This window comes from Tachyglossus aculeatus, chromosome 5, assembly GCF_015852505.1.
Source record: "Tachyglossus aculeatus isolate mTacAcu1 chromosome 5, mTacAcu1.pri, whole genome shotgun sequence".
NCBI classification, from domain to species: Eukaryota; Metazoa; Chordata; class Mammalia; order Monotremata; family Tachyglossidae; genus Tachyglossus; species Tachyglossus aculeatus.
The window spans coordinates 19351467-19378699 of record NC_052070.1 but is presented as its reverse complement, the minus strand read 5'-3'; the positions used below and the strand labels follow the sequence as shown (position 1 = coordinate 19378699).

Here is a 27233-nt window from a genome sequence, read left to right as displayed (position 1 = left end):
TAAGTGCTTAACAAATACCACAATTATTATTATTTAATGCATTCCCTTTGGGGAGTTACAGGGGCCCTACAAATTGAAACCAAGCTCAAAGGTTAGAGCTCATTCATTTATTCAACTGCATTTATTAAGTGCTTCCTATATGCAAGCTCTGTACTAAGCATTCGAGTACAACGATAAACAGACACATCCCCTGCCCACAACGAGTTTATAATCTAGAAGCGAGGAGACAGGCAACAATACAAATGAATAAAATTACAGATATGTACATAAGTGTTGTGGGGCTGGGAGGGGGTAAGAGCAAAGGGAAGGTAGGCACAGAAGGGAGTGGGAGAAGAGGAAAAGGGTGGAGGGGAGCTTTGTCTAGGAAGGCCTCTTGGAGGAGATGAGCCTTCAGTAAGGCTTTGAAGGTTAGGGAGGGAAGGGAGTAGCTGTCTGTCAGATTTGAGGAGGGAGGGAGCTCCAGGACAGTGGCTGGACGTAGACTAGGGGGTCGGCAGCGAGATCGAGGCACAGACAGAAGGGTAGCATTAGAGGAGCGAAGTGTGCGGCTGATTGTAGAAGGAGAGTAGCAAGGTGAGGTAGGAGGGGGCAAAGGGGTGGAGTGATTTAAAGCCAATGGTGAGGAGTTTTCGTTTGATGCAGAGATGGATGGGTAACCCTTTGAGTTTGAGGAGCAGAGTAACATGCCCTGAACATTTCTGTTGAAAGATGACCCAGGCAGCGGAGTGAAGTATGGACTGGAGTGGGGAGAGACAGGAGGCTGGGAAGTCAGCAGGGAGGCTGATGCAGTAATCCAGGTGGAATAGGGTAAGTGACTGCATTAATGCGATAGCTCCTGGTTCTAATTATATCAATTCATCACCTTGGGACTGAAATAGAATGACCAATACCTACCAACTTCTTTTGATGAGGCAAACAAATGGTAAAAGATTTACCTCTTCATAAATATTATAGATTAGTAGAATTTCTAATGTATCCATTATCCTTTTTTTAAAGCATATACCTGAGTACTTAGAACAATATTCTGCACACAGTAAGTGTTCAACAGATACCACTGAGTGATTAATTAAAAAATGAATGGCTAATTTAAAGTCCACTGGTACTCTATAGAAAGAAACCTCATCTATAACTCTGAGGAGCAGAACTCCAATACTGCCATTAGAAAGACTAGAAATGCTGCAATGCCACCAAGAAACCTGGGATTTTTTTTTTTTTTTACCAGATTCACTCTTCTCCAAAGGAGTATGGTCACACTGAATTATTGCTTCAGATTACCCTATGCTACACTCTGTTCTACAGACTTTAAGTTCATTGTGTGCAGGGAACATATCTACCAGCTCTGTTACATTATACTCTCCCAAGAGCTCAGTACAGTGCTCTGCACACAGTAAGTGTTAAGTGATGATGATGATGATGGCATTTATAAAGCGCTTACTATGTGCAAAGAACTGTTCTAAGCGCTGGGGAGGTTACAAGGTGATCAGGTTGTCCCACGGGGGGCTCACAGTCTTAATCCCCATTTTACAGATGAGGTAACTGAGACCCAGATAAATTAAGTGACTTGCCCAAAGTTACACAGCTGACAATTGGAGGAGCTGGGATTTGAAGCCCTGACCTCTGACTCCAAAGCCCGTGCTCTTTCCATTGAGCCGCGGTGCTTCTCTATTGATTGAATCTCTCAGATGTAAAGAGCTACTTAGCCACAGAAGGGTTTAAATAGCCCCCTGGAGACTGAACCCAAATGGCCTCAGGCTCCTTCCTCCTTTCCCTCCCCTCCCCCTGCAAAAACAAAGATTGCTACTAATAAGTAACCCCCTTATCCAGTTTCTTCTTACAAACCTAAGATTGGGAGCTATCCCCACAGGTCATGAACCCATCAGGAATCAACACATCAGGAATGCAGACAAGTGCTCTGCCTGAAAGGACTGATACGCACCTCGGTTTTTTTTTTACCTCTAAAAGTCACAACTAAACCACTCTGCACCCATAACTGATCGATTGACTCAGTTACCCCAAATATCTTGTTGCTTAGGAGACAGACATCAATCAAAAGTACCTACCTGATTGTTACGTTTGATCAATCAATGGTATTGGGGAAGCAGTGTGGCTCATTGGAAAGAGCACGGGCTTTGGAGTCAGAGGTCAGGGGTTCAAATCCCGACTCTGCCAATTGTCAGCTGTGTGACTTTGGGCAAGTCACTTGACTTCTCTGTGCCTCAGTTACCTCATTTGTAAAATGGGGATTAAAACTGAGCCCCCTGTGGGACAACCTGATCACCTCGTAACCTCCCCAGTGCTTACAACAGTGCTTTGCACATAGTAAGCACTTAATAAATGCCATCATTATTATTACTATTATTATTGAGGGTTTATTGCGTGCAGAGCACTGTACTGAGCCCTTGGAAGAGTACAATACAACAGAGTTGGTAGTGTTGGCTGCTCAAAAGAGCTTACAGTCTAAAAGGGAAGACAGACTTTACAGATTTGAACATAGTGCTGTAGGGCTGAAGGTGGAGTAAACAGCAAGTGATTAAATGGTGAAGAAGCAAATGCATAGGCCATGCAGAAGGGAGAGGGAGTATGGGAAGTGAAGGCCTAAGTAGGGGAAATGGGCAAGGGAATCAGTGACAGCAGTGATGACGTGAGAGTAGGTTGGCATTAGAGAACTAAAGTGTGGGCCGGGTTGTATTAGGAAATCATTAAAGTGGTGGGGGGGAGGGTGGTGACCTGATTAAGTGCTTTAAAGCTGATGGTAAGGAGTTTGTCGTGACTAGGAAATAAACAAGAAAGCACTGAAGATTCTTGAGGACCCGGGAGAAGAGCATTTGTTTTAATTTTTTTTTGGTTTTAAAAAAAAATGATCTGGGAAGCAGAGTGAAGGACTGGAGAGCAGAAAGACAGAAGACAGGGAGGCCAGCAAGGAGGCTGGTGTAGTAGTCAAGGCAGGATATGACGAGTGCTTGGATCCGCGTAGTAGCAGTTTGGACGGAGAGGAAAGAGCAGATTTTAGTTATGTCATGAATGTAGAACCGAAAGGATCTGGTGACAGATTTAACTTGTGGGTTGAATGAAAAGAGATGAGTCAAGAATAATACCAAGTCTTGGGCTTGCGAGACAGGGAGGATAATGGTGTGGTCGACAATGATGGAAAGGGCCAGGGGGTGGATACAGTTTGGGTGGGAAGTTGAGGAGGTTCTGTTTTGGACATTTTGAGATGTTCGCAGGACATCCAAGTAGAGATGTCCTGAAGGCAAGAAAAAGTGTAAGACTGCAGAGAGGTAGAAAGGTCAAGGATGGAGAAGTACTTTTGGGAATCGTCCATAAAGAGATGGTAGTTGAAGCCCTGGAAGTGAATGAGCTCTCCAAGGCAGTGGATGTGGGTGGAGAATAGAAAGGGCCGGATGGGGGGAAATGAACCCCGGGGGACTCCCACTATTAGGGGGTAGGAGGCAGAGGAGGAGACTGAGAAGGAGTGGCCAGAGAGATAGGAGGACAACCAGGAGAGGACAGTGTCAATGAAGAAGCCAAGGTTAAAGTATATTTCTAGACAAGAGGGTGGTTCATAGTGTCAAAGGCATCTTGAGAGGCCAAGAGAATTAAGATGGAGTAGAGGTCACTGAATTTGGCAAGGAGGTCGTCTTTGGTGAATTTAGAGATGGCAGTTTCTGTGGAGGTTAGTCGGGGAAGCCAGCCTGGAGGAAGGCAGGGTGAGAACTAGAGGAGAGGAAGTGGAGGCAGCAGGTACAGACAACTCCCTCAAGGAGTTTAAAGAGGAACGGCAGGAGGGAGATGGGGCAGTACTGGAGAGTCGTGGGTTCAAGGAAGGGGCTTTTGTTTTAAGGATAGGGGATATATGAGTGTGTCGAATAATGACGGCATTTGTTAAGCGCTTACTATTTGCGAAGCACTTTTCTAAGCACTGGGGGGGATACAAGGTGATCAGGTAGTCCCACGTGGGGCTCAGTCTTAATCCCCATTTTACAGATGAGGTAACTGAGGCACACAGAAATTAAGTGACTTGCTCGAAGTCACACAGCTGACAAGCGGCGGAGCCGGGATTAGAACCCAAGACCTCTGACTCCCAAGTCCGTGGTCCTTCCAACTGAACCATGCTGCTTCTCCAAATGCAGTGAGGAAGAAGCCATTGGAAAGCAAATGGTTGAAAATGTAGTCAGGGAGGGAGAATGTTTTGATACGGTTAAAAGAGATGAGGTCAAGAAGCAGAGGTGGAGGGGGTAGATTTTGAGAAGAGGCTGGAGATATCTTGATATTTTGCTGGGAAAGACTGGAGAATTGAAAAGAGGGCAGAAGTGGGGGGGACTGGAGAGGAGCAAGGGAGGTTTTACCAAGAGCATGACAAATCTTTTTAATTTTCTGAACAAAATATGTGGCCAGTCATTAGTGGCAAGAGATGGGGGAAGAAGTGTGGGGACATGGGGTTTGAGAAAGGAGTTAAATATTTAAAACAACTGGCAAGGGCAATGGGCATGGGAGTCAATAAGGATGAAGAAATAGTTTTACTGGGCATGAGAGGACAGAGTTAGAGCAGGGGAGGATGAATTTATGATGGATGAGGTCAGCCTGATGTCTGGATTTCTGCCTTAAGAGCTCTGCAGCTCATGCATAATAGCAGAAATAGAAGACCGTGGAGGTGATCCCAGGGTGGAAGTTAGTGGTACCAAGATTGGCACAGGGACGTGGAGCAAGGGAGCTGAGTTCAGTGAAGAGGGCGGCGTGGCGAGCGTCATTTTGTGCGTCAAAAGAAGGTTGTTTGTTTATGGAGACCAAATAAAGCATGGTGACTTTAGAAAATTGCGGGGGGCGGGGGGGGGGGGGTCAAAAGATTGGAGTTCTCTAGGGGGAAACAGGAGAGATTTGATTGTCACATGAGATTAGAAAAGGCATGAAGAGAGTTTTCAATCACTGAACCCCCGTTCAGGGAGAGCTTTCTCTGACTTGGCTAGACTTTTCCCCTCTCATGTTGTTAAAAGGCTCTCCAGTCCTTAAACTGGCTTCCTGGTTTCCCCTAAATTTCAAAGTCATCAGGATACAGGAGAGGTGACAGCCCTCTGACACTAAAGAGCTCCTCAGAGGAACTCAAACTCCTTACAGGTTAAGAGGGAATTCAGTAAAAAGCAGTTCTTTTATCTACTAAAATCTTCCTATTACCCCATTTACTTTTTTTCTGCCTTCAATGTTCAACATTCCACTCTAAAAAAATGTATACATCAACCAGAGAATCAACAAGACCAATCCCTGACCAGTCGTGAAACTTAAACTTCACTACTGACAGTAAAGGAGGACCCCTGAAAGTCTTCAAAAAAAATATTCTGGAAATTTATTACCTAAGCATGTTCCAGGTACATTTTTTTTTCAAATGAAAATCCTGAAAAATGCTCCTAGCTAATCCAAGCAATGATTAAGGGGTGTGGGTGTGCTATTGCTGTTTTCTGTACTAAGAGGCAGTGTGGCCTCGTGGAAAGAACACGGGCTGGGTTTCTAATCCTGGCTATGACAGTAGCCACCTGACTGATCTTCTGGAAGTCACTTAACTTCTGCGCCTCAGTTTCCTCATCTGTAAAATGTAAATTATTCCTTTCTCCCTTCCACTTAGGTGGTGATCCCCCTGTGGGGCAGGAATTCTTTCCAACCTCATTACCTCAGATCTGAGAAACAATATGACCTCGTGAAAAGAGACTAGGCCTGGGAGCTGGAAGCCCTGGGTTATAATCCCAGCTCTGCCATTTATCTCCAGTGTGACCTGGGGCAAATCATTCATTCAGTCAGTCATATTTATTGAGTGCTTACTGTGTGCAGAGCACTATAATAAGCGCTTGGGAAAGTACAATATAACAATAAACAAGGACATTCCCTGTCTCAACAAGCTTACAGCCTAGAGGGGGAGACAGACATCAGTACAAATAAATAAATTACAGATATGTACATAAATGCTGTGGAGCTGGGAGAGTGGTGGGGGAGAACAAACGAAGCAAGTCAGAGCAATGCAGAAGGGAGTGTGAGAAGAGGAAAGGGAAAAAGAGAAGAGGGAAATAGACTACCTTCTCTATACTTCACCAGTTCCCTCATCTGCAAAATGGGGATTCAAACCTATAGTCCCACCTGCTTAGACACAACCTCATGTGGGACCTGATTATCTTATATATACCCCAGTGCTTAGTACAGTGCATGGCATATAGTCAGTGCCTAAATACCAGTTATTATATTATTATTATCCCTATGCTTAGTATATAGTAAGCACTGAAATACCCCAATTATTATTACACTATAGACTGGTGGATGATAACTACACAAAAACCACCAAAAATTACAGTTTTCAGAAAATATTTTCATATTTATTAATGATATTTTTATTGTCCTAAGTGAAAAAGGATGATTAAATTTAGAGTGATCACATGTCCCCAGAACGCTCTAGAAAACCCTGACCATAGATAATCCCTAAAGGCAATATGGTAATCCCTACCTGTAATTCATCTTAATGTCTGTCTAGACGTTAAACTCCTTGTGGACAGGGATCGTATCCAACAGCTCTACTGTACTGCACTTTCACAAGCGTTTATAAGAGTGCTCCACACACAGTAAGTGCTCAGTAAAAACCATCACTTTGATTGATGGTACATAAACCTCTTCATCTTTCTACTATCTCCTTCCTTCTCCATCCCCCTTTCAGTCCTTATTGAAACTTTCAAAAACATGATGAGCCTACAACCTGAATTGGTGAACTTAAAGTAGTACCACCATGCATAATCGAGAGCAACCTGGGGTAGGCATGCTAATAAAGCCTTTGAGTAGGGAGTGCATGTGTCTTTCTTCTGCTGAACTCTCCCAAGTGTTTAGTACAGGGCTTCATACTATGTTAGCCTTCAATATTCAAGGCCATTGACCAACTGCTCTGGATCTAGGAAAAATCTAAACAGTGCCCTGACTCTGGCTCTCCCTAAGTGCACAGTCAGCAGCCAATTCCACCCGCCTACACTCCCTTAAATCCAAATTCCTTACCCCTTCACTTGCGACCAGGAGTCCCCCTACCTCTCTTCGCAGGGCTGACTACACACAAAAAGATTTTACAGGGAACCAACTAGAGGTATGGGTCCATAAAGGAGACTATTTTAAGTCCCTTGCCCCCACAAACTCCTAGATTTCCAATCAGTTCTGGAACTTTTCTGCATTTCCCTAACTTTCCAAAAAGTGCTCCCACTGAAGGCAACAGCATGATGACTTGTACTTTTTAATACAAATCCTATTGGCTATCTTTTTTATATTAGATAGGGGGAACAAAGTTTTAGTTTTGCTACCTCATCACTGCTGATGATCCTAGCACACCACAAAGAAACACCGGCAGGAATTAGTTTACATATGTGACAGTTTGGTGAGAAAACAGGGAACAGTAACTATCTGCGACCTTGTACCAGGACGGCTACATTCAAGATCTCGAGAAGTGCTCCCAAGGGACTCAAGGAGCTACAAAGGAACAGGGGATTAGAGGTGTGGTAATTAAAAAAAAAAACCTCCTTTCTCACATTTTCTTTGTTTTCTCCTTCATAACATAGAAGGAAGCAAGTAAGGACTGTAATGAAATGTAATCACTTAGAAAGGAATGAAACTGAGCACTTGCCAGATTTACTGCTTTTCTTGAGGAAAAAAAAATCTAAAATCTCCAATGTATTTACACCTGACTCACTCCATTCAAGAGATTTTGCCTATACAGCACTGACAAAATTTAATTTACTTGAACCTCTGTTAGAGGAATTGAGGACAACAGGCCTATCCCCACCCGGCCACTATCTTTCTGTGTGCCACTAGAAGATCATTTACATTCCTTAGGATAAGGAATTAAGGATTTTCACTCCACAGAATAGTTTTAAAATCAATTAATCTATGGTATTTATTGAGTGCTTACTGGGTACAAAGTACTGCACTAAGCACTTGGGTGAGTACATAACAGCAGAGTTGGAGGACACCGTCCCTTCCCACAACAAGCTTACAGTCTAGAGGGGAGGCAGACATTAATATAATCTATAATATATCATTTTTAGATTACATACTTAAGTCCTGCAGGGTTCGATGAATCACAAAAGACTTTTATGACTGTTCTGGCATTCCTTTCTTTTGTGTTTTGAGTTTTCATGAGCGTCTGTTTCTAACAGGACTGTGTGGCAGATGTTGGTGTTCTCAAACTAGTACAGGGTGCAGCCAAAAGTGGCCATGTCCAAAAGAGCTGGCACAGGTAAATACAATTTTTGCAGGACTAAATTTCAGGGAAAAAATTATCAGTTGATTTGAAATATAAATCCTCAAAATATTACTGATATGAGTTCAAACTCAAAGAACAAAGTTAAAAATGAGGACATCCTGAGGCAGTGATAAAATTCAAGTGTCCAGATAATATGCATTAAACACCTTCTATGTGCAAACACTGTGCTAAATGCTTAAGGGAGGTATAAGACAATCAAATCAGACCCAGCCACTGCCCCACATGGGGCTCCCAATCTAATTCCCACTTTATGGATGAAAGAACTGTGGCCCAGTGAGACTAAACTTGCCAAGAATCACAGCAGACCAGTGATTAGAGCTGGGACTAGACTCCAGGTCTCCTGCCTCCAAATTCTTTCCCAAGTCATGCTGCCTCTTCTATACGCTGACCCTCACAGGTCAAAAATCTGAAGGTTGGCCGTGATCTACTTAACGGTTGTGAAAAACCCCCAATAATAGCTGAAGTGTATCTGAAGCTACACAGCTATAATTTTACTTATTCTGATGGTTTTGATACCTTGTCTACATGTTTTGTTGTCCATCTCCCCCTTCTAGACTGTGAGCTCGTTGTTGGGTGGGGACCGTCTCTATATGTTGCTGACCTGTACTTCCCAAGCGCTTAGAACAGTGCTCTGCACACAGTAAGCACTCAATATGAATGAATGAATGAATGAATGAATGAAGCATCTGGCATCCAAAGCTATAACTAGAGACCCAACAACAGGGCACTCCATTGAACCATGAGATATGGCACAGGTAGGTTTAGTGGAAAGAGCATCACTCTGAGAATCAGAACACTTAATGTTCTAGTCCTGGCTAACATGTCGCTGGCTAACATGGGTGAAGATGGCACGTACACTTCACAGTGTGCTACACCCCTGCCTAGACATTCGTTCTTCACACTCTGTGCCTCAGCAGGAACATGAGTAATCAGGACAAGAGTGTGAATGGTTCTGCGCAAGCCACTGGCACTGGGATCAATTCCTCGATGCACGTTCTCTGTCCTCAAATGTCAGGGCCAAAACACTGTGCTAAGTACCTGGGAGAATACAGTATGACATACATCATCCCTGACCCCCCGAAAGCCAGACATTAAATTATAGGTAGGAAGAATTAATATGTGTGAATAAGTGCTGTGTCAGAGATAGTGGCAGGAGGCAAGAACGAGCTTTGTATCAGAGCAGAAAAGTAAGCGGGCTGGGTTGAAGTGGGAGAAAAGATTCTGTATGATGCTGAGGCAGTTGGGAAACTACTGGAGGTACTTGAAGAATGGGGAGATTTGCTCAGAAATTTTTTTTTGGAAAAATGATCCAGTGAAATATGGAATGGACAGGGGAGAGGCTGGATTGGAGTAACGATAGTATTTATTAAGTGCTTACTGTGTGCAGAGCACTATACTAAGCACTGGTAAAGAATGTACAAGTAGGAATTAGACGTAGATACTGGCCCTCAGGGAGGCTCACAATCTCTGAAAGCAGCAAGGTCAGACAGGAGACTGAGGCTGTAATTTAGGCAAGACACGACAAGTGCATAGGTGCTTGTGTGCACTCCTTACCAGCTTTATGTGCCTATCAAATTGCTGAATTAAACGGTATATTCTGTTATTCCCTAATACATGTCTTCGCTACATATCTGGGCTAGAACATCATTAAGGGTAAGGAATATTCACCTGACCACACAAAGCCCGCTGGATACAGTGTTCCGCAGTGTTGGAAAAAGCTCCACATCCTTGTAATAACGTATATGGTAATACTTGAGCTTTCCTTAACTTGGGGTTTTTGCTAACATGCAACCATTGCATCGCTTAAGAACTGGATGCATGAGTTTCAACCGCCTTCTCAGGTTGATTTAAAAGACTGGATGCGTGCACTCCTCCGTTCCTCTTCTGCAGCCCCAGAATGATGGAGTCTCCTCCCATTGCAAGGGACAGAAGAGCTTTGCTCCAAATTGCTTAGCAAGATAACAACTCCTCCAAGAGGCCTTCCCCGATAAGCCTTCTCTCCCCAACAGCTCCCTCTCCCTTTTGCGTCACCTGTGAACTTGGATCTGTAACCTTTGAGCATTTGATATTCCCCCCTCCCTCAACCCCAGCGCACTCGCGTACCTATCTTTATTTATTGTAAATTATTTGTTTATATAAATTCTAATCCAAGGGTCTGCTGTGTGACCTTGGGCAAATCACTTCACTTCTCTGTGCCTCGGTCTGCACATTGTAAGCGCTCAATAAATACGATTGATGATGATGATGATGATCTGTAAAATGGGGATTGAGACTGCAAACCCCACGAGGGACAAGGGACTGTGTCCAGCCCGATTTGCTTGTATCTATCCCAGCACCTAGTAAAGGGCTTGGCACATAGTAAGCACTTAATAAATACCACGATTATTATTATTATTATTAATGCCTGTCTCCCCACTAGACTGTAAACTTGCTGTGGGCAGGAAAAGTGTCTACTTACACTTATATTGTACTCTTCCAAGTACTTAATACAGTCCTCTGCACACAGTACCATTTATTGATTGATTGCTTATACAGTCATGATGGCTTCAGGACCCAGTTCCTGCAGGAAATAACTGGTAATAGTGCTAGGGGTTTGCTCAACCTCATCCCTGTGAGTTGTGTTCCCTGGGGCAGAATATTGGAAAAACAAAAGTCCTGAACAGACATTAATGTATTAAAGAAGCAGAAAGTCTTTGAGTACCCTTCAGTTTTGACATATGTATTTTTCACTGCACATTACGGGAGAAACTAAGTGATGGGGGAACTAGGAAACATTCTTCCAGCAACGTGTGTCTGTATGGATACAGCATACATCGACCCCACAGAACTTACATACATGCCCTTTAAATTATGTATTATAAATCATTTATTTATATTAGTGTCTGCCTCCCCCTCTAGACTGTAAGCTAGTTGTGGGCACGCAATGTGTCTGCTAATTCTATTGTACTCTTCCAAGCACTTAGTACAGAGCTCTGCACACAGTAAGCACTCAATACCATCGACTGAAGAAATGGTTGTGCACATATTCCATAGTGGAGCAAGGATGTGGACTACAACATGAGCTTTCCTTAACATGGGGTTCTACAAGAAAACAATCCCTTCCCCCGACCCCCTCATTATAAGAGAATTGGATGTATTTTCCAGTATATACTGAGTTTTGTTTAAACTACTGAAAACAATGTGTTACTCATTAGCTACACAGTACTTTTCTTCTTGTGCATCACCAAGGCAAAATGACCCATATTTCTTTCGCAACATTCAGACCTGTGCAAGCCTGCAAGACAAGAGGAAGGATTCAAATTCTCACAATCTTCAGAAGGAAGACATGCACCAGTTCAGGGCTGGCAAAGATGGCATAAAAGCATGTCTTTGGGGATTGATGAAATCTTGTGATTGTAATCTTGAATTTTTTCCCCCTAAATCATCTTGGTAAAAGTTGCCAAAAGCATCTACCTAGCATAATAAATTCTAGACAATAAATTCTCTATTTAGTATTTTTTCTCTTTAACAGGATTATGAAGTTTAGAATCTACTACGGTTTTCATAAACACTCTATCTGGGCAATATTTTTCTTTGCTAGCGTGGGGCTTGAAGCTAGGAAATAAGTGATCCAAATCTAATAGATCAGTAATGTCCGATGAGCACCTACTGCGTAGAAGACTGAACTAAGCACTCGGGGAGAGCACAAGTTAGCTGACTTGGTCCCTGCCCTCAAGGACCTTGCCGTCGAACAGAACAGGCAAGAACAGAAGTTCTTTAAATGTTTATCATTGGATGTGCTTCCACTGAAACACCTACCTTTCTCTGCCAGTTTTCTTTCTCCCTTCTCCAGCCACTTCAAATAGAGAATTACTGGTTTTCCAGACAAGAAAAATGTTTTTCCCTACGTTTACGGGAGTGTTTAGTGGGGCCATATGTCAACATAGATCTGGAAAGTCAGCCTAGCAAGTAAGCCACTTTATCTTGGAATGCACTGAGTGTATTCACAATACAGTATCATTACGAACCACCAAATTAACCAGTCTAAATTGAACTATTACTGCCTAGGAGGTATAATCGTTGCATAAACAGCAGCATTCTTCACTTCCTACCCAGGGTGACTGGTTAAACTAGTCTACTCTAACGATGGTAGAAATCACCTTTGCTTGGTCCTCAGTCCTGAAATCTTGAACTTGTTTCCTTGCCCACAGATTGTCGAAATGTAAATTATTTGAGAGTTGTCCAAAGTTAAAATCATTAAGAAAAACTTAACAGTCATTTTATGTATCTATAGGTTAAAGAAATCATGTAAAAAAAGGTACTCAAAAAAATTAATGATTTACAACCTCGGGGTCAAAAGATTATCCTTCCAGCTAAACTTTCCCTTGAACCGCAATTTTCTGCAGCAACCATGTCTTACTCTGGCCTGTCAAGTGGACCGAAACACACAAAAAAGCACAAGTGCTTTGAAACAATAGGGAATATGAGTTCTCTAAACACTCAACTCCTTGGACGAGCTAAGATCAATCATACTTACTGAGCACTTACTGTTCACAGAGCACTGTACTAAGTTCTTGTGAGAGTACAATGCAAAAAAGTTGGTGGACACATTCCCTGCCTACAATGAGCTTACAGTCTACAGGGGGAGACAGACATTAATATATATTTCAGGTATGTACATCAGTGCTGCATCTTATGTATCTTACTATTATGCACATGAGATACATCCATAAATATTTCTCAACAGCAACTAAAAAGCATCGCTATAATCAATCATTAGAGTTAGGAAAAGAGCATGTTCAGTAGTTGGGTATTTTTTAAAAACCAATCAAGATTCCCATGATTCATGACTTGCCTAGCTTCTCCTCTGAAGAAAACCATATCTGAAATGCAACTGTGCAAAACTCTGCATCTGGGGTAAGGTTGGGGGGGTGGGGGAGTAATGTAGATTTTACCTTATTGCATTTCTAGTTATTTCCCTCAGACTTTAAAGCAGTGAACTTTGCAGACTGCTTGCAAACTTACTCTTAAATTCAATTACTTCTCAAATTACAGAATATTTCCACTATACCATATGCATGCTTAATTCACATATCAAGTTCCGTTCTCTTTCATGTTTACACTCCTCTTACGGTTGAGAAATTAAATCTTTTTGACCACACTCCAGCGCTTAGTACAGTGCATGGCACATAATAAGTGCCTAACGACTCATTATTAAAAGGCAAAATGAGATTACAACACTGAAGTTCTGCAAACAAAGTTAATCTTCTAGGATTGAAGCTATGCTCACTTTAGCACAGCTATGCTTGAGTAGGACATGTGAGGACAACGAAGGCCAACAGAATATCTAAACTGAAATTGGGAACCAGAACCTAACGCAAGGAGGCCGCGTTTTACGGACACAGTGAAGCAAAGCCTCAGACAACGCTGAATCTGAGCTGAAAACTGGGAGTCAGCTGCCCAGGATATACTTAGCATGTGTGTGCTATCAATCACTGCTTACTATGCAGAGCATCATATTAAGCACTTGGGAGAGTACAACAGTTAGCTGACACGTTCCCTGCCCACAACAAGTTTACAGTCTAGAGAAGAAAGGAGTGGCTCTTTTTTGAGCAAAAGCTTTGTAAAGACAAGAAGGCAAAAGAGGAAAAAAAAAAAGCCAGACACCACAATCCTCACGCACGATGACATACGGGGCGAGACAACTTTTTTGTGTGGGTCCCAAACTGGCATTCAGCCAAATGCAGTCATTGCTGAATTTCACTGTCAGTGTTGTCTTCTTCGAATACAAAGGAAGACTATATATAAAAACCTCTAATGCTGTTAATTGCCCATTCCTAACTTTTCCAATCTCAAATTAACACAGCATTCCAAATACGGGAAGCATACCTCAATGTGTTATCAATATTATGAACATTTATATAGCATCCACCATGACCTAGACCACTGAAAAACCATTTTGCTCCCAGGAATTTGGGATTTCATGTAGCTGTAAAAAAATGGAAGGCATCCAAACACCTGGGGAAATTTTCACCCTGTTACATTCCCCACTCTTTAGCCTCACACTAACAATATAGATGAGCTAAGCTAAAAACAGTTCAGCTCCAACTCTGCTCTTCCCCTCAACCACCAACCTTATAAGGAGGTCACATATGCCTGTCCACCATATATCTTTTCGATCAGAGCCATGGTCTCCTTTAAAAGCCTCCATTAAAAACGCAACTCCATAGAATAAATTTTTAAAAATTCAGTAACCCTCCTCAGAGGGAAAAAAGGAAAACAACTCTACTATGTAAGCTTACTGGAGGCCAGGAACGTGTCTACCAACTCCGTTACACAGTACTCTCCCAAGTGCTTAATACAGTGCTCTGCACACAGCTGGTCCAACTGATTGACAGGATATGGATTTGACTACACAGATTTTTAAAAGACTAAAAATGTTAACTAATAATCCCCTCAAACTGAATTTGAGCACATATGAATTTTATCACACTGGTTTTAACAAAAACTGAATAGTTCACTAAGAAGCTTCAAGAATTCTGTAATAACCAGTTCCCATTTTCTCCTTTATAAAATATATTTAAACATTAATTTAGCATCATGGATAGGTAAGGCTAAAAGAGTAAACATTAATACTCTGTCAACTGAATTATGGCAAAAATTACCTTCTGCAACAAGGCAGAACTGTACATAGTTCGGTTCTATTGCTTTACTGTGAAAATATATAGGGAGCCCTAAGTTTTAAACTTTCCAAACAATACCAATATCGAAATAAAAAAGCTTGTCACAGATCTGTTATTTTGGATTCTCTAAAAATCCACGGGCATGACTAATATGAACGGAGAACACAGAGTTTCTGGAAACAGGTAATGTGCCACTGATTTAAGAGTGACAGCTAACCCTTTTTCAAGTAAGCCTAAATATATTTTGACGGTTAAGAATTTCAGTACCCAATCAGGAGGAGAACAAGCCTCCAAATAAAAAAACTGAGTAGACTCCAACCCACTGATTTGCTTTATAAAAATCCTGGGCACATCACATTACCCTCTGTTCCCTCAAACAAAACCTAATTTCCTCCAGCTTTGTGATTATAGAGAATTAGTGTCCATAAAAAACTTAAGATCCCTGGGTAAGGTATCTCAGTAAAGTTATCTAGAACTGGGCCAAAGTCCTGAACGTGGTTATATCTCACAAAAGTACTTATATCTAGGCAACAAATTACCCATTTACCTCTTCGGAAGATTCCCAGCAGGTTAATTAATCTTCACTGGCCAAATCTATGGTGCAAAATCAATCATTCACCACCCACACATTTTCTTATAATCAGTTTGTCAGTACTAATTTTTGATAACGAGAAACAATTTCAAAATAAAAAAAGATTAGCTGTAAGCAATGATTGGAAAACACTTAACATGTCCAATTTTTCTTTATTTCATTACAGAACTTTACATAGACTATTTCATTACAGAACTTTACACACACTACAATAACATACAACTATTTCTAATGAAATTAGCATCCAATAAATTAAATGTAGTGATCAATAAACATGAAAGTGAATTAATCTTTATTTATTCAACATTCCTAACTTAAAATAGTCTCCTTCTACAGTTGAGGACCGTATGACGAGGTCAACTGTAACCTAATAAATTCTCACCTAATAGCTACGTATTCTTAAGATGCTTTTTAAAGTGTCAGAATCCAATTACTTTATTCTGTGTTATTTTTAATTCAAGAACATTTCCTTCCCAGCAGGAAGGTCTGAAAAAAAGCAATTCAATAGTAATCTGCCGCAGCCTGGCTGACTCTTCGGTCAGAGCTTAGTTAGAAATAAAAGATGAATCCAAGTAAAGTACTCACGGAACAAGGCACTCACCTCAAACTTCCTACACAAATAGGGCCCTGACTAGGCCAAATCTGGCAAGAGATTTTGAGGACAAGGAAATAGATTCAAGGGTGAGCTATTTTTACTCAAGTTCAACCTTCCTGGTTTGCCACACTGCATACGCTCTATTTGCAACTTTTCCAACTACAAGGCAAAAATAACAATAAACTCCAATTTAGAATGTGGATAAATGAAGCACTAGGCCCTCCACATTTCTAGAGTTGGTGTATCAGAAGTCAAAAATGCTCAGCTACATTTTACATGAACTGGATATTCATTCATTCAATCGTATTGAGTGCTTAATGTGTGGAGAGCACTGTACAAAACGCTTGGGAGAGTACAACAATACACAAACACATTCCCTGCCCACAACAAGCTTATAGTCTAGAGGGGGGATATGTATGCTGCCATCCTTCCTTCGAATGCACATTTTGACCTCCACAAACTTTATATTTTTTCTAATCCATTTAGAAGCCACCCGTAATCAGACTCAGCAGTGTAAAGTGAGCTAACCCAATCACTACTGTTCATATTGAGTTATTTAAACTGGAAAATGTGTCCAATGTCTAGCTCTTCTAATCCTCAAAGCCATTATTTTTTCCAAATGGCACACACCTTTTCTGTGCAAAGCTTCCACAGAAGCTTCCTCTCTACCAAGCACCGTACTGACAGTATAAATACAGGATAATTAGGTTGGACACAGTCCCCGTGCCACAGGGGGCTCACAATCTAAGTAGGAGGAAGAATAAAGCCCAGAGGAAGGTAAATGACTTGCCCAAAGTCACACAGCGGGCAAGTACCAGAGTCAAGATTAGAACCCAAGACCTCCAACTCCCACTGTTGGGACCACACTGCTCCTCCATCATATGCGGAATAAGCAAAGGCAAATGGCTTTCTACATAGACTTACTGAATTCAGCAAAGAATTAAATACAAAATATTTGATAATTTACAAAAAAATAAATAAATGTGTGCAGTCTTCTCATCTGAGAAGTTCAAGTTCTGTAGGGGCCAATCTATTGCACTAGGGCATGCTCTGTACCCACCAGCGCGCAAGTATTACTAAATGAAGAGTCTTCCCCATCAAGCGTGAGAAAAATATATACTAAAAGCTGTTTTTTTATGTAAGGTAAAATACAAGCAAAACAGCGATTATCAAATTCAGTTTACCTAAAAAAAAAAACCTAGTTTTCACGGCTCCTATGCCTTTAAAGGGCAGCACACTGAGCTGGGTTAGCCTACCTGTCCACTAGACCTATTTACTTCATGATGCCCTTGGAAAATATTCTCAAGCTGCCAAAGCCTCACTATAGTACCAGGGAGTAAAAACAAAACGCTTACAGTACAAAAAGGAACACACCCTGATACTGCCGAATAATTTCAACTATAAGACGGCTTTTCGGGTATTTTTCCCAGCCAATACTATGGAATATAAAAAATAAAGTATAGCCTTGCCTTTGAAGCCTTTCCTTGTCCTTTGGCGGAACGTTTGGAAGACACAGCAAAATCAACTCTGCCCTTTGATCGAATCCCCCACCTAATAAATTGTGTTTAAATATCTATTTTATTAAATCAGCAGACGGCCCAAATGAAAATAGTTCCGGGGAAGTAATTAATTGGCACACTCTCCGCTTCATTTTTTTTGGATTAAATGGCACTCTTTCTTGAGAAGCTACTACGGGGGTCGGGTGGAGGGGGTGTCTGTGTCAAGTTTTTCTCTTTTGCCTTCAATTTCCTTCAATTTCCTCAGAGATCTGAACTTCAACTTCGTTCATTTTACCACCAAAACGTGTTTTAGACTGTGAGCCCACTGTTAGGTAGGGACTGTCTCTATATGTTGCCAACTTGTACTTCCCAAGCGCTTAGTACAGTGCTCTGCACACAGTAAGCGCTCAATAAATACGATTGATTGATTGACTGATTTTAACACGCTATCTTCGTTATCCCATAGCAGGTTAAAATTTGAGCACAAATAATGGCTTCCAACTCGGGGAGGGGGCAACGGACCCTACATTGAGCATTCAGCTCGGATCCCTTCCTCGTGATTCCCTGAAGCTAATCGCCTCTTGAATTTCCACTTTTTCTGGGCACCGTTCTCCCTGTCAAAGCAAAAGAAGGGATTCCTCCAGGGGCTAGGCAAGCCCAAGCCTCCTCCCTCAAAGGTGATGGTGCAAAAAAAAGGAAAATGAAGCGGGCAAGGGGCAGAAGGCAGGGCCTGGATGATCAGTGCCACCCCCGGGAGGGGGATGAGGGCCAGCCCTTGGGGGAGTCGGTCGGGAGCACTAGTGCGCATTAAATTGTACTTCCCAAGCGCTTAGTACAGTGCTCTGCACACAGTAAGCGCTCAATAAATACGATTGATTGATTGATTAAATGCAACCCCGGGGATTTTTTTTGGGGGGGGGGGTCCCCGTCGCCCGCTGGACTTCAGGGTTTCTCGGCCCCTGGAGGAGGGCTCGCCCATCGGGCCGGCCGACACGGGGACCCAGAGACACGGGTAGGGCACAGAGACATGGAGAGACACGGAGGGAGACGGATGGACTCCGCCAGGCTCGGCCAACGACCTCTTCCCCCTCCGGCCTGGAACCTCGTGGCAGCGCTTTGGACAGTGTTCTGCACACGGGAACGCTCCACCAATAGCCCTGACAGAGCGGTTGAGGGCGGCGGGGACTGGAGAGGCCTCATTCATTCATTCAATCGTAATTATTGAGCGCGTACTGTGTGCTGAGCACTGCACTAAGCACTTGGGCAGTACAAATGGACAACAGATAGAGACGGTCCCTACCCTACAATGGGCTCACGGTCTAGAAGTGGGCGGGGGGGACAGACAACAAAACAAGTAGACAGGTGTCAATACCATCAGAATAAATAATTATACCTATATGTGCATCATTAATAAAACAGAGTAATAAATAGGTACAAATATACACAAGTGGTGTGGGGAGGGAGGAGGAGAGGAAAAAGGGAGGCTCAGTCTGAGAAGGCCTCCTGGAGGAGGTGACGTCTCAGTAGGGCTTTGAAGGGAGGAAGAGGGCTAGTGGAGAAGCAGCGTGGCATAGTGGAAAGAGCCCTGGCTTGGGAGCCAGAGGCCGTGGGTTCTAATCCCGACTCCGCCACAGATCAGCTGGGTGACTTTGGGCAAGTCACTTCGCTTCTCTGGGCCTCAGTTCCCTCATCTGTAAAATGGGGATGAAGATTGTGAGCCCCACGTGGGACAACCTGATCGCCTTGTATCTCCCCCAGTGCTTAGAACAGTGACTGAAACCGTTGTTGCGTAGAGACCGTCTCTATCTGTTGCCGACTTGTCCGTCCCAAGCGCTTAGTCCAGTGCTCTACACACAGTATGCTCTCGATAAATACGACTGAGCAGATGAACAGTGCTCGGCGCAAAGTAAGCACTCAACAAATGCCATCATCATTATTAGGTCACTGGTTCGATTCCGGCTCGAAGGATGTTGGTTCTTTAGGGAAGTGGAAAGAGCCCGGGCTGGGGAGCCGGAGGTCATGGGTTCTAATCCCCGCTCCGCCACTTGTCAGCTGGGTGACTTTGGGCCAGTCACTTCTCTGGGCCTCAGTTCCCTCATCTGTAAAGTGGGGATGAAGACTGTGAGCCCCACAGGGGGCAACCTGATGACCTTGCATCTCCCCCAGTGCTTTAAACAGTGCTCGGCACAAAGAAAGTGCTCAACAAATACCAACATCATTTAGTAGTAGTGGAAAGACCACGGGCTTTGGAGTCAGAGGTCACGGGTTCAAAACCTGGCTTCGCCACTAGTCAGCTGTGTGACTGTGGCCAAGTCACTTCACTTCTCTGTGCCGCAGTGACCTCATCTGTAAAACGCGGATTAAGACTGTGAGTCCCCTGTGGGACAACCTGATTGCCTTGTAACCTCCCCAGCGCTTAGAACAGTGCTTGGCACATAGTTAGCGCTTAACAAATACCGGTATTATTTAGTAGTAGTGGAAAGAGCACAGGCTTGGGAGTCAGAGGTCAAGGGCTCAAAACCTGGCTCTGCCACTAGTCACCTGTGTGACTGTGGGCAAGTCATTTCTCTGTGCCTCATTCATTCATTCAATCGTATTTATTGAGCACTTACTGTGTGCAGAGCACTGAACTAAGCGCTTGGGAAGTACAAGTTCCCACTGTTGGGTGGGGACCATCTCTAAGTTGCCAACTTGTACTTCCCAAGCGCTTAGTACAGTGCTCTGCACACAGTAAGCGCTCAATAAATATGATTGAATGAGTGAATGAATGAATGAATGAACAAGTTGGCAACATACAGAGACAGTCCCTACCCAACAGCGGGTAGCCTCAGTGACCTCATCTGTAAAATGGGGATTAAGAATGTGAGCCTCCCGCCAAGTGCTTAGTCCAGTGCTCCGCACACAGTAAGCACTCAATACATACAACTGAATGAATGAACCTGCTCATCTTGTAACCTCCCCAGCGCTTAGAACAGTGATTTGCACATAAGCGCTTAACAAATGTCATTATTAGTAGTAGTTGTAATGGTAATAATAATGACGGTGTTTGTTAAGCGCTATGTGAGAAGCACTGCAGCGTGGCTCAGTGGAAAGAGCCCAGGCTTTGGAGCCAGAGGCCATGGGTTCAAATCCCAACTCCGCCAATTGTCAGCTGGGTGACTTTGGGCAAGTCACTTCACTTCTCTGTTCCTCAGTTCCCTCATCTGTAAAATGGGGATTAAGACTGTGAGCCTCACGTGGGACAACCTGATCACCCCAGGAATTAGAACAGCGCTTTGCACATAGTGCCCCCCATGGGACAACCTGATCACCTTGTAACCTCCCCAGCGCTTAGAACAGGGCTTTGCACATAGTAAGCGCTTAAATACCATCATTATTATTCATTCATTCATATTTATTGAGCGCTTACTGTGTGCAGAGCACTGGACTAAGCGCTTGGGAAGTACAAGTTGGCAACATATAGAGACGGTCCCTACCCAACAGTGAGCTCACAGTCTAGAAGTGGGAGACAGACAACAAAACAAAACATATTAACAAAATCAATAGAATAAATATGTACAAGTAAAATAAATAAATATGTACAAACATATATACAGGTGCTGTGGGGAAGGGAAGGAGGTAAGGCGGGGGATGGAGAGGGAGTCACTCATTCATTCAATCGTATTTATTGAGTGTTTACTGTGTGCAGAGCACTGGACTAAGCGCTTGGGAAGTCCAAGTTGGCAACATATAGAGACGGTCCCTACCCAACAGCGGGCTCACAGTCTAGAAGGGGGAGACGGACAACAAAACATATTAACAAAATAGAATAAATTAGTAGTAGTAGTAGTAGTAGTACTACTCCCTCCTCTCCCCTCCATCCCCCCGCCTTACCTCCTTCCCTTCCCCACAGCACCATATATATGTTTGTACGTATTTATTACTCTATTTATTTTACTTGTACATATCTATTCTATTTATCTTATTTTGTTAATATGTTTTGTTTTGTTCTCTGTCTCCCCCTTCTAGACTGTGAGCCCACTGTGGGGTAGGGACCATCTCTGTATGTTGCCAACTTGGACTTCCCAAGCACTTAGTCCAGTGCTCTGCACACAGTAAGCGCTCAATAAATACGATTGAATGAATGAACAAATACCATCATTATTATTCATTCAGTCAATCAATCAATCAATCGTATTTATTGAGCACTTACTGTGTGCAGAGCACTGCACTAAGCGCTTGAGAAGTACAAGCTGACAACATATAGAGACGGTCCCTACCCAACAGTGGGCTCACAGTCTAGAAGGGGGAGACAGAGAACAAAACCAAACATATTACCAAAATAAAATAAATAGAATAGATATGTACAAGTAAAATAGAGTACTAAATATGTACAAACATATATACATATATACAGGTGCTGTGGGGAAGGGAAGGAGGTAAGACGGGGGGATGGAGAGGGGGATGAGGGGGAGAGGAAGGAGGGGGCTCAGTCAGTCATATTTATTGAGCGCTTACTGTGTGCAGAGCACTGGACTAGGGGCTTGGGAAGTACACGTTGGTAACAAATAGAGACCCAACAGCAGGCTCACAGTAGAAGGGGGAGATGGACAACAAAACACAACATATTAACAAAATAAAATAAATAGAATAAATATGTACAAGTAAAATAGAGTAATACGTACAAACATATATACAGGTGCTGTGGGGAAGGGAAGGAGGTAAGGCGGAAAGGATGGAGAGGGGTAGGAGGGGGAGTCATTCATTCAAGCGTATTTACTGAGCGCTTACTGTGTGCAGAGCACTGGACTAAGCGCTTGGGAAGTCCAAGTTGGCAACATATAGAGACGGTCCCTACCCAACAGAGGTCTCACAGTCTAGAAGGGGGAGACGGACAACAAAACAGAACATATTAGCAAAATAAAATAGAATAAATATGTACAAGTAAAATAAATAAATCCGTACAAACATATATACAGGTGCCATGGGGAAGGGAAGGAGGTAAGGCGGGGGGGGGGGGGGGGGGGGGGGGGGGGGGGGAGGAGGGGGAGTCATTCATTCAAGTGTATTTATTGAGCGCTTACTGTGTGCAGAGCAGTGGACTAGGCGCTTGGGAAGTACACGTTGGCAACATATAGTGGGCTAACGGTCTAGGAGGGGGATTTATTGAGTGCTTACTGTGTGCAGAGCACTGTACTAAGCACTTGGGAAGTCCAAGCTGGAAACATATAGAGACGGTCCCTACCCAACAGTGGGCTCACAGTCTAGAAGGGGGAGACACAGAGCAAAACAAAACATATTAACAAAATAAAATAAATAGAATATGTACAAGTAAAATAGAGTAATAAATACGTACAAACATATATACATATATATAGGTGCTGTGGGGAAGGGAAGGAGATAAGGCGGGGAGATGGAGAGGAGGGGGAGTCGTTCATTCAAGCGTATTTATTGAGCGCTTACTGTGTGCAGAGCACTGGACTAAGCGCTTGGGAAGTCCAAGTTGGCAACATATAGAGACGGTCCCTACCCAACAGCGGGCTCACAGTCTAGAAGGGGGAGACAGACAATAAAACGTATTAGCAAAATAAAATGACTAGAATAAATATGTACAAGTAAAATAAATCCGTACAAACATATATACATATATACAGCTGCTGTGGGGAAGGGAAGGAGGTAAGGCGGGGGAGGGGGAGGGGGAGGAGGGGGAGTCATTCATTCAATCAATCAATCAATCGTATTTATTGAGCGCTTACTATGTGCAGAGCACTGTACTAAGCGCTTGGGAAGCACAAATTGGCAACACATAGAGACAGTCCCTACCCAACAGTGGGCTCACAGTCTAAAAGTCAAGAGAAGCAGCGTAGCTCAGTGGAAAGAGCCTGGGCTTTGGAGTCAGGGGTCACGGGTTCGAATCCCAGCTCTGCCAACTGTCAGCTGCGCGACTTTGGGCAAGTCACTTCACTGGGCCTCAGTTCCCTCATCTGTAAAATGGGGATGAAGACTGTGAGGGCCCCCCCCCCGTGGGCCAACCTGATCTCCTTGTAACCTCCCCAGCGCTTAGAACAGGGCTTTGCACATAGTAAGCGCTTAGCAAATGCCATCATTATTATTATTACTCAAGCGTATTTATTGAGCGCTTACTGTGTGCAGAGCACTGGACTAAGCGCTTGGGAAGTCCAAGTTGGCAACATAGAGACGGTCCCTACCCAACAGCGGGCTCACAGTCTAGAAGGGGGAGACAGACAATAAAACATATTAGCAAAATAAAATAAACAGAATAAATATGTACAAGTAAAATAAATCCGTACAAACATATATACATATGTACAGCTGCTGTGGGGAAGGGAAGGAGGTAAGGCGGGGGAGGGGGAGGGGGAGGGGGAGGAGGGGGAGTCATTCATTCAATCAATCAATCAATCAATCGTATTTATTGAGCGCTTACTATGTGCAGAGCACTGTACTAAGCGCTTGGGAAGCACAAATTGGCAACACATAGAGACAGTCCCTACCCAACAGTGGGCTCACAGTCTAAAAGTCAAGAGAAGCAGCGTGGCTCAGTGGAAAGAGCCTGGGCTTTGGAGTCAGGGGTCACGGGTTCGAATCCCAGCTCTGCCAACTGTCAGCTGCGCGACTTTGGGAAAGTCACTTCACTGGGCCTCAGTTCCCTCATCTGTAAAATGGGGATGAAGACTGTGAGGGGCCCGCCCCCGTGGGCCAACCTGATCTCCTTGTAACCTCCCCAGCGCTTAGAACAGGGCTTTGCACATAGTAAGCGCTTAGCAAATGCCATCATTATTATCATTATTACTCAAGCGTATTTATTGAGCGCTTACTGTGTGCAAAGCGCTGGACTAGACTGTGAGCCCACTGTTGGGTAGGGACTGTCTCTAGATGTTGCCAATTTGTACTTCCCAAGCGCTTAGTACAGTGCTCTGCACATAGTAAGCGCTCAATTAGTACGATTGATGATGATGATGAACATCTAGAGACCCAACGGCGGGCTCACAGTCTAGAAGGGGGAGACGGAGATCAAAAAATATCAACAAAATAGAATAAATTAGTAGTAGTAGTAGTAGTAGAGGCCTGGCCCGTCGGCCGAGCAGGAGGCCGGAGGCCTGAGGGAGCCCAAGATGGCGGCGGCGAGGAGGCCCGCGCCCCTTCCCTTCCCTCCTCGTCCCGTCCGTCCTTCCGCCGGGGGTGTCCTGAGGCGATTCCGGGGCGTCATGGCGGGCCTACCTTTGAATTTGAGATCCGTGGGCGGGTCGAGGACCAGGATCTGCTCGTGCTTCGCCATGGCCCCTGCTGCGACCGCCATGAGGCGGGGGCGCGCCGGATCGGACCGGAGCGGACCGGATCGGAGCGGACCGGATCCGCCTCCCTCCCTCGCCCGCAACGGACTCAGCCTCGCCGCGGTCGCGCGCACTGCGATCCTCGCGCGAGCGCGCGCGCGCGGCCCCCCCCCACACCCCCACGTGATCCGCCTGACGTGCGCGCCCCCGCCCTTCCCGCGCCTGCGCCGCGAGGCCCGGGGCGGGAAGGGCGGGGAAAGGACTTCTACAGTGGGGGCCCACTCTTCATTCATTCATTCATTCATTCATTCATTCATTCATTCATTCAATCAATCAATGGTATTTCCTGAGCGCTTAGGACTGAGCGTGTAGGACTTCATTCATTCATTCATTCATTCAATGGTATTTCCTGAGCGCTTAGGACTGAGCGTGTAGGACTTCTACAGTGGGAGCCCACTCTTCATTCATTCATTCATTCAATCATTCATTCATTCATTCAATCAATGGTATTTCCTGAGCACTTAGGACTGAGCGTGTAGGACTTCATTCATTCATTCATTCATTCATTCCATCAATGGTATTTCCTGAGCGCTTAGGACTGAGCGTGTAGGACTTCTACAGTGGGAGCCCACTCTTCATTCATTCATTCATTCAATCATTCATTCATTCATTCAATCAATGGTATTTCCTGAGTGCTTAGGACTGAGCGTGTAGGACTTCATTCATTCATTCATTCATTCATTCATTCATTCAATCAATGGTATTTCCTGAGCGCTTAGGACTGAGCGTGTAGGACTTCCACAGTGGGAGCCCACTCTTCATTCATTCATTCATTCATTCATTCAATCATTCATTCATTCAATCAATGGTATTTCCTGAGCGCTTAGGACTGAGCGTGTAGGACTTCCACAGTGGGAGCCCACTCTTCATTCATTCATTCATTCAATCATTCATTCATTCATTCAATCAATGGTATTTCCTGAGTGCTTAGGACTGAGCGTGTAGGACTTCATTCATTCATTTATTCATTCATTCAATCAATGGTATTTCCTGAGCGCTTAGGACTGAGCGTGTAGGACTTCCACAGTGGGAGCCCACTCTTCATTCATTCATTCATTCATTCAATCATTCATTCATTCATTCAATCAATGGTATTTCCTGAGCGCTTAGGACTGAGCGTGTAGGACTTCATTCATTCATTCATTCATTCATTCAATCAATGGTATTTCCTGAGCGCTTAGGACTGAGCGTGTAGGACTTCATTCATTCATTCATTCAATCAATGGTATTTCCTGAGCGCTTAGGACTGAGCGTGTAGGACTTCTACAGTGGGAGCCCACTCTTCATTCATTCATTCATTCAATCATTCATTCATTCATTCAATCAATGGTATTTCCTGAGCGCTTAGGACTGAGCGTGTAGGACTTCATTCATTCATTCATTCAATCAATGGTATTTCCTGAGCGCTTAGGACTGAGCGTGTAGGACTTCCACAGTGGGAGCCCACTCTTCATTCATTCATTCATTCAATCATTCATTCATTCATTCAATCAATGGTATTTCCTGAGCGCTTAGGACTGAGCGTGTAGGACTTCATTCATTCATTTATTCATTCATTCAAACAATGGTATTTCCTGAGCGCTTAGGACTGAGCGTGTAGGACTTCATTCATTCATTCATTCATTCATTCAATCAATGGTATTTCCTGAGCGCTTAGGACTGAGCGTGTAGGACTTCATTCATTCATTCATTCAATCAATGGTATTCCCTGAGCGCTTAGGACTGAGCGTGTAGGACTTCTACAGTGGGAGCCCACTCTTCATTCATTCATTCATTCATTCATTCATTCAATCAATGGTATTTCCTGAGCGCTTAGGACTGAGCGTGTAGGACTTCATTCATTCATTCATTCATTCAATCAATGGTATTTCCTGAGCGCTTAGGACTGAGCGTGTAGGACTTCATTCATTCATTCATTCAATCAATGGTATTTCCTGAGCGCTTAGGACTGAGCGTGTAGGACTTCTACAGTGGGAGCCCACTCTTCATTCATTCATTCATTCATTCATTCAATCATTCATTCATTCATTCAATCAATGGTATTTCCTGAGCGCTTAGGACTGAGCGTGTAGGACTTCATTCATTCATTCATTCAATCAATGGTATTTCCTGAGCGCTTAGGACTGAGCGTGTAGGACTTCCACAGTGGGAGCCCACTCCATTCATTCATTCATTCAATCATTCATTCATTCATTCAATCAATGGTATTTCCTGAGCGCTTAGGACTGAGCGTGTAGGACTTCATTCATTCATTTATTCATTCATTCAAACAATGGTATTTC

General features: G+C 43.7%; 1 protein-coding gene across 2 annotated transcripts in view; it reads right to left on the bottom strand.

Annotated features, from left to right (window-relative positions):
* The window catches only part of VAPA (VAMP associated protein A), a 63440-nt gene extending 38433 nt beyond the window's left edge, over positions 1–25007 (bottom strand). The window contains exon 1 of one of the 2 annotated variants that reach the window (XM_038747159.1): positions 24839–25007. In XM_038747159.1, coding sequence (XP_038603087.1) covers positions 24839–24917 — 79 coding nt within the window. In that variant the 5' untranslated portion in view covers positions 24918–25007. The remainder of the gene's footprint in view (positions 1–24838) is intronic. The other variant, XM_038747160.1, reaches the window with a different exon arrangement.
* Positions 25008–27233: the final 2226 nt, after the last annotated feature.